This window comes from Epinephelus lanceolatus, chromosome 19 (genome assembly GCF_041903045.1).
Source record: "Epinephelus lanceolatus isolate andai-2023 chromosome 19, ASM4190304v1, whole genome shotgun sequence".
NCBI classification, from domain to species: Eukaryota; Metazoa; Chordata; class Actinopteri; order Perciformes; family Serranidae; genus Epinephelus; species Epinephelus lanceolatus.
Genome location: NC_135752.1, coordinates 2,639,704 through 2,653,630, shown reverse-complemented (window position 1 = coordinate 2,653,630; position 13,927 = coordinate 2,639,704). Strand labels below are relative to the sequence as shown.

Here is a 13,927-nt window from a genome sequence, read left to right as displayed (position 1 = left end):
GCTTTAACATAGTGATGGTTTCAAGAACATCAAACAGGGAACAGTAACTTGGCAGAGGTATTAGCAAAGCTAGCAAGCAAAGCCAGGGTTCTGACAGTTTGGTATTTTCCTGTCCTTGAAATTCACAAGGCTTATTTGAAGCAGGCAGGCTTGTATTAGAAGAAGCCTAGGTGTCTATTCACATAGTATATGTGGGCTTATTTTAGTATGAAGCCTCATTTTCTGATCTCCTCCCATTTGCACTGTTAAATATTTGTTGTGGCATTATGCTATTAATACAAAAGTGTCCATTTCACATTTAAAGCCCTAATAGAATTTCAGTGGACAGGATCTTTTAATTTCCTTACAAGGCTTTTACTGTGAAACATTTGCAAGAATATGTTGTAAAACTTCAGCGACTATTCCCGTATGGTTCTTTAAGTGTAGCCACTGCTATCTTGTATCACTTTTACGTCACAACAAAACACAGTTTGACTGGAACATCAACACACATACATCCACAACGACTGAAATAGGACAGTAGCACTTCAGATGTTTAATCCAGAACAACAAAGTGTTGAAAATAAAATCATGATATTGGTTAATATGAATATAAAACTAAAGCGATGAAAATGTACATCATTCTGAGTTGGCATGCACAGTACATATGCAGCCTTGTTTTTTCTTTAATTCTGTATCTGGATTCAGCTTTTTTTTGTTTGTGGCGACCAAAACCTCAGCCATTATTTCAATATATGGTAATAGGCTTATACTTTAGTGGTGCCTTAAAATGAATAGAAAAAGACAATTAATTGTTAGGGGTTTGCCATTCAAATACATTGCAATGACATGACAGTTAATCACCAACTAAAGTTTCTGAATGGGACAGCCCTACCTCTGAGATATGTTCTATTTCAACCACTCTCTTTGCAATTGGTGCTACTGCAGCTGCACAAACCAAAATGGCAGGTCATTGTGGCACAGTCATTGCGCCCTAAAACTACAACTATGCTCTGTTTTTTGTGCTTGCGCTATTAAAATAGGTCCCTTGGTTATTTTTGTACATCTGTATGCATTTAGCAGCAGTGCTGCATTGTGTAATCCTGAGTAAAATAACATTTAATTATGAGCTGTTAACTCACTATCTCTACTTAAAGTGCAACTTGCAGGTTAAATTTTTTTAAAATATATATACGGTACATAGCATTAGCAGCCGGCTCCTCCACCACTGTATCCTGGCAGCAGCGTTAACAGTGTCCCGGTACATAGCATTAGCAGCCGGCTCCCCCTCAGCTGTATCCTGGCAACAGCGTTAGCAGTGTCCCGGTACATAGCATTAGCAGTCGGCTCCTCCACCGCTGTATCCTGGCAGCAGCGTTAGCAACAGAGAAGCCGGACTTGCTTAAACGGGCCACTGGAAAACCGAAGATCAAGGACGCAGCGACGCAGCGCCCATGGGCAAACAAATCAGTCTCCAGCGTGCCGCTGTCCAGCAACCTCGAATTTTGAAATTGAGTGCAGTAACAGTTTTGGCCACATTCTTACATTCAGAATTTATTATGGTTTACATGACATAAGGGCACAAATTCAGAGGAAAAAGTGGTTCTTTTTAGCTCCTCTTCTAAAAACGCTTTTTTTTTTTTCTCAACATCGCCTGATACTACTTCACGAGAGGTACTCTGCGTCCTTCCTGCCTCTGTCCAATGCGCGGTAGTAGGTGGTAGTGAGTCTGAGCGGTAGTAAACTTGTGAGTTAGAATTTTTTCGGTTGTTAACAGTGCATTTCACCATTTGTGATTATGCCGAATTATTGTGTTTATGCAGGTTGCACAAACTCGAGTCTGTCAGGACATCGAGTCCACCGTTTTCCGGACAGAAAAAGGAGTGGAGCTAGTTTTCGTGCTTGGGTGCGTTTTGTGCAGGTGAAGAGGAGCGATTTCACGGCTTCATCTGTGACCAAAAACGCAGTTGTGTGCAGCGCTCATTTTGGACAGGAGGATTATGTTCCTGGCGGAGCCCGCCCGCCCTCGCACATACCCCCGAGGCTCGGGTCTCCCTCTCCACGGGACCCAAGGTTCGGGGGTATGTGCGAGGGCGGGCGGGCTCAGCGGAGAGGGAGGCCTCCGTGTTTGAGACGGGAGCGGGCAGCGTGAGGGTTGATGGGCAGTGTGAGGCATGTCATGTCTGGTCTGGGGTCAGATTCTCCAACAGAGCCCAGAAGGCATCCTCCCTGCAGCACATACTCCACAGCTGAGGACATGGGCTGGCAGTTCACACACAAGCACATATCATACAAAAAATTATCAGGAAATCTTCATATCTCTCTCTCTCTCCCTCTCCCCCAAATACAAGCTGATATTTGCGCATTAGTTTGTGTTCTGGGTAAGTAGCATTAGTTATCTAATGCTGGCAGAACTATTGGTAGCTTTGTTATAACCTAATACGTGATGGCAAATTTAATGTTGTGATGTGAACATAGCATTAGACATCGTTAGCTGTCGTTAGCTAACACTGGTCGCTCACCAAGACACCTGCCCAGTTCTCCACTGGTTCTCCTCACACCACAGCTCTATTTCTCTCCTGTGGCCGTTATTTCTCCTAACCCTGATCTGTTCCTGGTCTCTTGGACACCTAGCAGGCTCATAATTATAAGCCTGTGGGCCGTCATATGCATGTGAATGTACATTTTCAACCTCTTCAGTCTCAAAACTAGTACTGGAATCCATGTTTATTAATGTTACACTCAATCGAACTCGGTCGGACTCCCTTACGCTACGTCACTTCCAGTTAGTGGGTTTTTAGATGCGGAAGCAAAATTCTCTCACAAAAACGACCCCAAAAGTCACTGTAGTGTGTATATGTTTTTGTTTTTGTTATAATCGAGTTTCTACATCATTTTCCTACACATTTATTCACCATGGTCTTCAACCTGCAAGTTGGGCTTTAAAGAAGTCAGAGTCAGGGACAAGCAGAGATTATAAATCAGATACTGCCAGATAGAGGTGCTTAGTTCAGTCGGCCACCAAACGTTATCAGCCCGTATTTGTTCTAAATACACTGAACAAAATTTTAAATGCAGCACCTTTGTTTGTGCTCCCATTTTTCACAGGTTTAAATTAAAGATTTTGGATTTTTGCACATTAAAGACTTTCTAGATAATCCATCCACCTGACAGGCGTGGCATATTTATATTCTGATTTAACAGTATCATTATTACACAGGTGTGCTTTGGGATGGTCACAACAAAGGGCCACCCTAAAATGTGCAGTTATGTCACTCAAGACAATGCTACAGATGTTTAAGTTTTGATGAAGCCTGGCTGACGGCAGGAATGTCCACCAGAGCTGTTGCCTGTGAACAGAATGTTCATTTCACTACCAGAAGCCGTTTCCATTAATTTGGCAGTACATCCAGTTGGCTTTACAACCACAGACCACGTGTAAGCCAAGCAGCGACCCCCAAGGCTGAAATATGAAGCCAACACGGAAGTGCCAAAAACTGCATTTCTTTAAATGTCCACTTTAGGCTGGCTCCAGAAGCCAGTCAGTCCCTATAGACCCCCATATTAATATGTCCAACTTTACAGCAGAAATTAACATGTTGAAGCCTGGTACAGTAAAATTTTAGACATATAGCTAAGTTTACTCTTCTTGGCAACTGTACAGGCAGTACATTTTTATATAACTCAACCATTCATATTTTATTATGATTTTGAGTAAAAATCTGCCCATAGTGTCCTCAGCTACTCAGTCAGACCTAGCTGTCTCTCCTGTAGCGTCACCCTCTTGCCCAAATACGGTCACATGGTCAAATATGGGTCCAGAAACACAAGATAGTGACAGCTGTAACTCTACGTTCATACCAAAAGCTGCCAGAGCTGCAAAATAGCTGAATTCGCTCTGGCAGTGCTGCTGGTAAAATATTTGTGGCAGCGAAAGCAGCTCAGGTCGCTCAAGACATGAAATTCTGAATGTTCGATTATGCTTTTAATTTAAAGGCGCCGCAAAGCAGGTTACTGGCTGGAGCACAGAAATGTGACTTCGTGCATTTGCCTGAGTACAGAAACTTTCACGTTTGGACAATGAAAACAGAATAAAAATTCTAAATAGATCTGACATTAAACATTAAACACACATAGCCTGTGTTGCGTTCAGGCATTGTCACGTAAATAACAAAGTTCAGCACTTGAATAGGCCGTACCATAACACAGTAGCATGTCAAGTGGGCCAAACCTGAACCGAATATGAGCAAAAATTTTTGATTTGCCATTCCTCCCCCCCAAAGCTGTAAACCTAGGGAGCCTTTTGCAGCTCTGGCAGCTTTTGATGTGAATGTACAGTAATCCCAAGCTAAAGGCTTCAAAACGGGAGTCCACAAACCAATGGGTGATGTCACGGAAGCTACAGTCTATGTTGTAAGCACACCAGCTCAGGAGCTCCATATCTTCACTTGTAAGATTGTCTGTGACCACCCACCAGAGCAGCTGATGCAACACTTGGTTTGCAAAACCAAAGAATTTCAAACTGTCAGAAAGTGTCTTAGTGAAGCTTATCTACATGCTCATCATTCTCACCAGGGTCTTATCCTGACAGCAGTTCGTATTCGCTACTGACCTGAGTGGGCAACTACTCACCTTCGATGGCGTCTGGCACAGGAATCCTGGTTTACTCTGTACCTGGCAGATGGCAGAGGGCGTCTTTGCAAATTTATGTGCCTTAGCTCTTTACCATCTGCATTGCTCCAGGATTTGAGTCGTTAAGTCTCTGTGACTGGAAGAGCAGGGATGACTAGAGGAGACGGGGCAATTGTACCAATTTTTGGTTTTGATGTGATTATTCAAAAAGCTTTTGAATTATTTGGATATAGTTTTAATGTTAATAACTTGTATGTGTTCTACTTGTTAACATTTGTTTTCACAAGCTATTTTAGATCGAGTCACAATATTTTTTGAATAAAGTGAAATGTGACATCTGTCCCTACTTGGTAGGAACAAATGTAACAGCATATGGGGTATGGGAAGAAATGTATTAAGCTGAATTCAAAATCTACAACTGTGTACAAATTTGTGTCTAAAGTCTTCTTCTTCTTGTATCAGTGTACATGCTTACTATCATCCAGCTGCGCAAAATAAAAATCTCACACTTGAGCGCCGCTGCTGGAAAAAATCCTAGAGGAATGGAATTTTTTTTTTTTTTTCTGATACTTTTTTGCTGCTACTGTATAAGACACATTTATCAAGTGTTTATTAAAACTGTCTGTTTCAGCAATGGATGGAGTGCCTTTCGTGATCTCTGAGAAGTTTGCCTGCACCTCATCAGATGTAAGTTCCCTGAGTTGAGTCTTAAGCCTTTTGTTTGCAGGTTGATCTGATGCTGGGTTACAGGTGTGATCTTCTACACATGACTTTGTCCAGTCATGTGCTTAAACACCTCTGCTCAAATACTGCACCTGTGTTAAATATAACCATTGCAGGGCTTCAGATGTGACCAAAAATCTGTCAAATACAACTTAACATCTTTATTAGTTGCACCAGTGGGTCTGACATTTATTACATTGATGCATTGTTAATTTTGACTGAAACGCCATTTCGATTTAGTCACATTTTTATTATCTGAATTGTTTTAATTTTAGTAGACTAAATCTAATGTAGATTTAATCAACTAAAATCAGGGCTGCACAATTAATCAGATATGAATGGGGCAGCTGTGGCTAAGAGGTGTGTGAGTGTGTGTGTGTGTGAGAATGTGTTATGTAGTGTAAAAGCACCTTGAGTGGCAAGTGCAATCTATTTACCATTTAATCACAATAACAATTTTAGCTTCCCACAATTAAATAAATATGATCAATTGCAATATTAACTGTGACATTTAGAACGCTTGTCTACTCAAAGAAAACTCTGCTGCATATCAAATCAAGTGCTTCCTAAATTAACAGCCAGGGCAGCTATGAGAATTAGAGAGACTTTATTGATCCCTGGGGGGAAATTGTTGGCGTTACAGGTGCTCCTTACAAGAGTAGAAAGATATATAGTATAGTGGAAAAAATATTGTAACCTATCAAATATACACACATACAGTATCATGTCGCTGGTAACTTGAGAAAAACTTTCCTAAACGTGGCGGCTGCAGTCCAGAGTAGAAAAGTAACATATAACAGAGAGCAGACGGCAAAACTAAAATCACCTGTTCATTAGCCATCATTATCTGTTGTAACAAAGTATTTCGGATTTAGGAGAGAATAAATCATGTCAAAAGTGCACGAGACTTGTGTCTGTGCTGCATAGTACCACATCTAACTTGTTCAGCCACCTGAAAAAACAACACAAACTGCAGTATGATGAATGCATGAAGGCCAAGAAGAATAACGTCGCTTACGTTAGCTCAATGAATCCCCATCCTTGTCCAGCTTTAACTCATACATCCCTGACATTGTCATGGTACTGTGACTGCTGTAAAAATAAATAAAAATAGAGCAGTGGATACTTATCCATCCAACTCTCAAAAACAGACTAAAAAAACAGCCAATGCAATGGCATTCCATTTGGCCAAACGTATGTGTCCAATAAACTCTTTTTTCATTTGGTTGCATTCTTGATGGTATGTTTATTGTAGTTGGCCTATATTCTTGGCACAATTCTATTTGTCAGGGTTCTTAATATATTCCTGGAAAAGATCTGAAATCAGAAAAGCTGTTTTTCAGGCCAGGTAATGGGTTGGAAAAGTTAACATTTTTTGGCTATTATTTAAATATGTTCATAAAAATACCAAAACATGTCTAAAGTTAGGAGAAATAGTATGATTGCAATCGCTTACTTAAAATCTAGTGCTGCGCTGCTTGACCATTGAAACGCCACTAGTATCATGTTATACACATAGACCAGATTGATACTGCATGATCATTGGGGAAAAGAAACACGCTGTCACATCAGAAGAGAAACTGTAAAATGCTGGAAAGTTGATGTGTAGAGGGTTAATTAAGACATTCACATTGATGTCAGAGACACATAAGATTGGTAAATATTCACTGTCAGTAATGCAGTGACATTAACAGTAATACAGTATAGCAGCATCAGACTGTCCTCTCCAACTGAATCAGCCTCAGTTGAGTATATTCACTCAGCCAAGATCAAAAAGTTGGTTATGTACAGACAACACTTAACCTAACGATACCTACATATTTGATAGGATCACCAGGTGTCGTTTCTTTACATGTAAAAGCAATATGTAGCCACTGTGTTGGGTCATTAATCCACTGGGACAGGGGAATAGTAAATGGTAAATGATTGCACTTGTATAGTGCTTTTTCTAGTCTTCTGACCACACACTTTAACACTACATGTCACATTCACCCATTCACGTGCATATTCACACAATGGTGGCTACCATACAAGGTTCCACTTGTACTTAGTAATCATTCACTTGCATGGGAACAGCCATCGGGCTGATTCAGTATCTTGCCCAAGGATACTTCAATATGCGGACTAGAGGAGCCAGGGATTGAACCCCCGATCTTCCGATTAGTGGAGATCTGCTCTACCTTTTCTACTCTTTAATTTCAATCGGGGTAAAAAGTTTTTGTACAGTTTTATTTATAATTTCTTTCTGGGAGATGCAATGTGAAAAAGAACTAGTCTTATTTAATTTTGAATATTTGTATATTAGCTATCATTGCAGCTATGGCCTAGCAAAGTTCAGTTAATATATGTGAGATTGAGCTGGTCTTTGTCAAAGCCAAAGAACAAGAGAAGTAGGTCTCAAACTTTGGATGTCATGGTGTATAAAAGCAGGAGCTGCTCCATAGACATGAATGGGAGACTGATTTGATGAAACCAAGAAATGTTTTTCATTTTTTGTTAATACCCAGATAAGCTTTATTCTATTGCAGTGTTCTCATATGTTAAACAGAAAATGTACCCATACACTCAGAATGAATGCTTCAGTGTCATCTGTAACATCTTTCTCAATTCCTTGTCTGTGGAGCAGCTCCAGACTCTATACCCTATGACATCACAAATTTGAGTTTTAACACCCTAGTTTTTGGATTTGGGAGATAATTGTTAATTTTTATATATATTTTTGAAAATGTCTTAGACCAGTGGCCCGCTTCCGGCCGGCGAGCCGACTGTTTGCGGACCGCGAGCAGAACACATGACTCCTTCACTGCGTGTGTTTTGGTCTGGTCAGCACGTGTAAATGGGCTGTCATCTCCATGCCAACGATGCCCTGATAGGCTGTTAGCGAGAACAGTAATTTTTTACTTTCGCTTTTGAAGCTGTATGCTAACCAATACGTGGCCAGCAGTGGGAGCCTAGATTGAATGAAAATGGCATGTTCCAAGTTCAAAAACAAAGGTTTTGTTTTATTTGAGTATTTATTTGAATTTATGTCAAAATGGAAATGGCATTTTATTTTATTTTAATATGTATTTTTGTTGTTTTGAATAAAAAGGACATTTTGTTTTGAATATGACAGTATTATGGCTTGCAGCTTGACCAACTCTAATAAATGGACCTTTTCATTTCATTTGTGGACCTTTAAGATTTGTATTTGAGTACCCCTGTCTTAGACCATAGCAGCAACATAAATGAATTTTGAAACTGGGCATAGATCCCAATTACAATCTATTATGGCCGCAGAAGGTGCAGTGTAAAACTTTGGGTGCGCCTAAATTATGTGCTGATATACCTAAATGAAAAAGTTGGGCACACCAGTGCAACCACTGTAAAAATTGAGTCTGAAGCCCTGAACCAGTGTTAAAACATGCTTAACCTGTAAGCCACTCCTGTTTGACTGTCACATAGTCTGTAAAAGTACACCACATTTGAAATATTTATAGCAGTGATATTTCAGTAAGTAAAGAATTGCATAGGAAACAGCAGAGTTACTAAAGCTGAACTTGTTTACATAACTGGACAACCAAGCAACAAACTAACCATCACTGTTCTTCATGTTAAGCTACAGCAGGTGGATCTGATGGGTATTACAATCAAGTCACTGGCTGAGATTGAGAAAGAGGTGAGTGGACAAATGTTATGAAGTTGCAGTTACTCCTAATATTATAACATGTCTATAACATAACATAAAGGAGAATTCTAGATTATTACAAAGTAATTTAATTTTCATATCTTTGTACATCATTTATTGATAACATAGTAATCACCAAAGTATTGACTGAAATATGGGAACATCGACATCTTCCATCAAAGTCAGACAGGTATACAAACAGGAGCAGTCACATGATAAGCCAACAGTTTATCAATGTACCTCTACCTGTTTGGTTCAGTTAAAACAATCTCAGGTCCATTTGCGCAATTAGCACAGTTGATTTAGGCTGATGTGAAAGCTGTCAAACGAACCCTGGTGTGGACCAAACAACCAAAACGAGACAGTTCGAAAAGGTGGGTCTCGGTCCGCCTCCAAACAGACCCTGGTGCAGTTCGTTTGTGGTGCGAAAGAAAACAAACCAACCACAGGATTTTATGATAGAAAATATGTGATTTTACCAACAGTTAAACCAGTATTAAATCCATCTGCTGATCCTGAAATCTGTCTGCGATCTCATCGTTGATCCTGATAAAGGCCATGTATATCCTATTACCTATTTATGCTAATGAATACACATGAATTCATTAGGGAAAATACCCACACTGACGTGCATATGTGTTAGCATGGTTATTTAACCATGCTAACACATATGCACATCAGTGTGGGTATTTTCGTGCATATGTGTTAGCATGGTTATTTAACCATGCTAACACATATGCACATCAGTGTGGGTATTTTCCCTGATTAAAAAGCTGTTAAAACTGCCATCAATGTATCCGACTCTGTACTTTGTCTGTTCATAAAGTCCATTAAAAAGACGCCTTCTTTTCATCCTGTCTCTGTTTTAGTCATTATTCATAACATGCCATTGATTTGCAGTCTAATAATAGCCTCCTAATAATGCTTACAATGAGTTATTTCTCTGTGAGCTCTTTGTGAAATCAAAGAACAGAAAAAGAAACACTTATGAAGCATTAACATGCTGCTGCATAAATTTCTGTAAGTCCCCAGAACTTGATATTCTCATGTGGGTCCTGATGATGCAGGATGACAAACACCAAAACTGTCCAATCAACAAGTTACCTGTCAGTCAGTAGAACCTCATGTTAACTCCTTTTGGTTCATTTACAAAAAGTCAGTGTGAACAGGAACCAAAACTAAAATGCAACAATGTATCATTTTTTCCCTCTGGTGCGACCAATAGAATCCAACTACAGGCGTGAAAGCACCCTAAATCTTTAACTGCACTGGTTTGACTTGCAGAATGTGTGTGAGGTAGTGGCTATGAAAATGACAAACATTTCCACTGACAGATGATGGAGACATGTTCTTGTAATGACACATGTCCACCAGATGCCAGTGTGGTCTTTATTTGGATCTATTGTATGGTTGTAACTCACACATGTTTTGCAGATGATTTGATGAATTCAGCATAGGCTTGGATGATTTTTGTCAGACCTCATTGCAAAGTCATAATAATTGAATCTCCCTCTGTCAGTATGATTACAGTTTCCGCACAGAGCACAGCGCAGCAGCTCGCCTCCCTCCCAGTCCAACAAGGACCTCCCTAAGCTCCGAGGCCTGAGGATCCCTCCTAACCCCTTCCTAACAACACTCTCCCTACAGACACCATCAGGAGAGACCTGTACACAACTACTGAGGACCTGCCCACATCAAAGAAAAAAAAATCACAAAAAAAAAAAACCTTTTCTAACTTCAGGGAGATGTCCTGGTCTCCATGTGTTAGTTGTGCTTTTGTTTTTTAAAGGCAACTGAAAACACTGAAAGACAAGCAGAACACTGAGGGACTCTGGTTATGCTGGCTGAAACCACTACATACAGCTTTGATGAGCTGGCTTTTAAAATTAGGTGAAATTGCCAGGTGTTCAAAAAGACTGAAGTGAATCTCACTAATATGATTTCAAAAAACATTTCTTTACTCAAAACAAACGCAAAATGTTGCCTGTGATAGACATAACCATGTCCCACCTGAAGAACTTGATAGAGGCAAGATAAAAGGATGAAGGGCACCTGTTAGGCCTTTGCTCTCTCACATGGAATGAGTCTGAGAGCAACCATCATGTTTGCCTGTCACTGGCCCTAGTCACGGCACCAGGAGGGAATCCCAGTTCATGGGTGTGAAATACAAAAGGAAATGTCATACTATGGGATTTTGTTTTCAAGCTTGTACCGCTTATTGTGACCGGTAATGGTTCTCATTGTTCCTTTGATATTACTGTGATATTCTAGTGTGGCTGTGAGTGCACTTTGTGTTTGGGGTTTTTCGGTGTGCTTCATGTCTGTCACTGATATTCTGTTAACCACTCATTCACTGTGTGTACATGAGCCTGCAGCTTGGCTTACATACACAACGACCCAGGTCTGGACCCTTCATGCCACTATCTTTCTGATTTTTTTGTCATCCCGTTTTAGCTTAAACACTTCTCCTTTCATGTTCGGATAATGGATTTAGCTGTATGGTGCAACAAAGAAAACATTACTTAAATGTCATTCTCTCATCCATCCCATCCGTTTCTGTTTTTGTCAACACAGCTATTAAACGTGGGCCGTGTATGTCAGGCAGATCTTGTCCCAACTACTGTTATTGACAGACTTGATCACTTTTCAACTAATAACATCAAATGAGAGTTACAGATGTAACCAGGGTTCTATGAATTTTATCTGCTTGCTGTTACACTAGCCTCCGCAGCTCTGTGGTCTACAGTTTACTGTCCATCTTTAGTATCTACTACAGATATTTAGAATTCCAAGCAGAAACCTTCAGGATCAAAACAAAGCTGACCAAGTCATTTTTTAACATACAGAAAACTACAGCTTCCACTAAAATCATCTAGAGGATATGGAAAACTGTTCAGCAAAAACAGAATGTTAAATGAACAACAGTATTATTTGGTAATTTTGTTTGTCGTGTGTGTGTGCGTGTGCGTGCGTGCGTGCGTGTGTTTTAATTACCATCTATATCTTGCCAACTTTTGGTACTTGACAGTTTTTGATACTCTACTACAGACATATTTTGGTTGGTACAGGGAAAAGGTATTAAGGTCTGAAACCCAGCTCTGGTTTGTCTATATCAGAAGAACTATTCACTATTTTGAGTAACCTCTCTAAGTACAGTTCCTAACAAACAGATGTTACAATAGAAATGTTACAAATTGTAGATGATTCTTTATGGTGTATGAACAAAGGCTTTTTTTATTTGAGCACATTGCTTACGTGTTGAAAAACTTTTCCTATGATGCATGTTAATCCTCTGTAAAAATGGTAGATTTTTAATTCTGCTTGTTTTCTCACTACCATTTAAAACAAACATGTACACATATTTTAGCTTGAGTCTGTTTTAGAAGTTTTATTTTTGTACCCATTTAACATATGAACTTGCACTCTTAACTGTTCTGATGAGACTCATGCCAAGAAGGGCTCAGTGCTGGGTCTGAGGAGGAGTCTGTGAACCACACTGGCTTTCACTTGTCCGCAGTCAGTGTTCACCAGCAACATAAGCACCCTTAAACAGCATCTGATTGAGCCTCTTGGATAGGGCAAACTACCAGTAGTTTGGCATGGTCGATGTCTCGTGATTTGGTTGAGGAGCTGGCTCCAACTCCAGCTCCTCATTGTGGAAAAGTTGTGCGACACGTAAAGTTTACCTTATACTGACTGTATCAGGATAATCTGGCCTAGTGTTATCTGGTTATCCTGATTGTTAGGCAAAGTACAGAACTAATATCTTTGATTTCATTTTATCTTTTAGAGCTCGACCATACTGGATTTTTGACAGTATCCGCAGCTGATGTTTGTACACAAAGATCATTTTACAGTGTAAAATCCACCTTGTCAGAGCTCCCTGCTGGACTAACTCTAACAGAGACACTGTTTCTAAATGACCTGAAAACATATATCGGGACATTTCTGTACTGACATTTCATGTTACCTTCAGGAAGACATATGCTGATACTGATTTACAAGATATGTTCAAATAGTCCCCAGGCCCTCGTTTTCCTTGCTTTATAAATATGTATTATCAGATTTTGTTTCAGATATTTTCATTTGCTATTAATGCACACACAAACCTTTCTACATGTTTACGTAGGCTATTTTGATAATTCCAGCACCAATTTCATCAGTACAAGAAGAGGCATGCGATATTCACCAGTTACTTTTCAACCTCTATTAAGTCAACACTTCCTGCAGATGGTTCAGATTTGAATTTGAACTACCGAGTGGTACTCTGTTAAGACTACCAGCTGGTAGGCCTTAATGTGAACGTTACTCTTCTGTTCGCAACAAAACCTTGTCTGTGGCTTTTCCTTTATGTTCTGCAGTATTGTGTTGAGAAGCAGCAAGGATTTTTGCTCAACAATGACCCTATTTTATTTTGTTTTAATTGTCTCTTGAATATTGCCAAGTCATAAATGCATGGATTAACTCCTTTTATTTGATATTTTTGTTTAATTTATTAATCATTTCACCATGTTCTAAAGGTGCAGAAATGTAACATAAGCAAATTTCATTCGCAGTGACATGTTGGATGGACATGAAAGTTGAAACAGAGCTCTGTGTATTGAACTATCTGCCTGCTCTGTGATAATAAGCTCCATGTGTATCTTTTTTTTCAGCTGTGGTGTTCACATCCAGCTTGTTCTGTTGAAACATTTAACAGCAAACTAATATGGTGTCTGCATTAACAAGTAACCATCCTGCTTTGATAGGCCTGTTAGTTAGCATGCATTGGTGATATGAGGTTTCAATGGGACAATTATTTTTATAGGTTACTGATCAAAAGTCACAGATTGTGTCTCATAATAGTTTTTATTCACTAAAGAATGAACAAAACATCTGTTGAATTTGTATTATAAGGAAGTTTTATTAAACTATGATGAACTGAAA

General features: G+C 39.5%; 1 protein-coding gene across 3 annotated transcripts in view; it reads left to right on the top strand.

The window, feature by feature from the left end:
* mvb12ba (multivesicular body subunit 12Ba) overlaps nucleotides 1-13,927 on the top strand; it is a 63,555-nt gene extending 49,628 nt beyond the window's left edge. For all 3 annotated transcript variants that reach the window (XM_078161977.1, XM_033646780.2, XM_033646778.2), the window contains 3 exons: nucleotides 5,243-5,298; nucleotides 8,933-8,992; nucleotides 10,521-13,927. In XM_078161977.1, coding sequence (XP_078018103.1) covers nucleotides 5,243-5,298; nucleotides 8,933-8,992; nucleotides 10,521-10,607 — 203 coding nt within the window. In that variant the 3' untranslated portion in view covers nucleotides 10,608-13,927. The remainder of the gene's footprint in view (nucleotides 1-5,242; nucleotides 5,299-8,932; nucleotides 8,993-10,520) is intronic.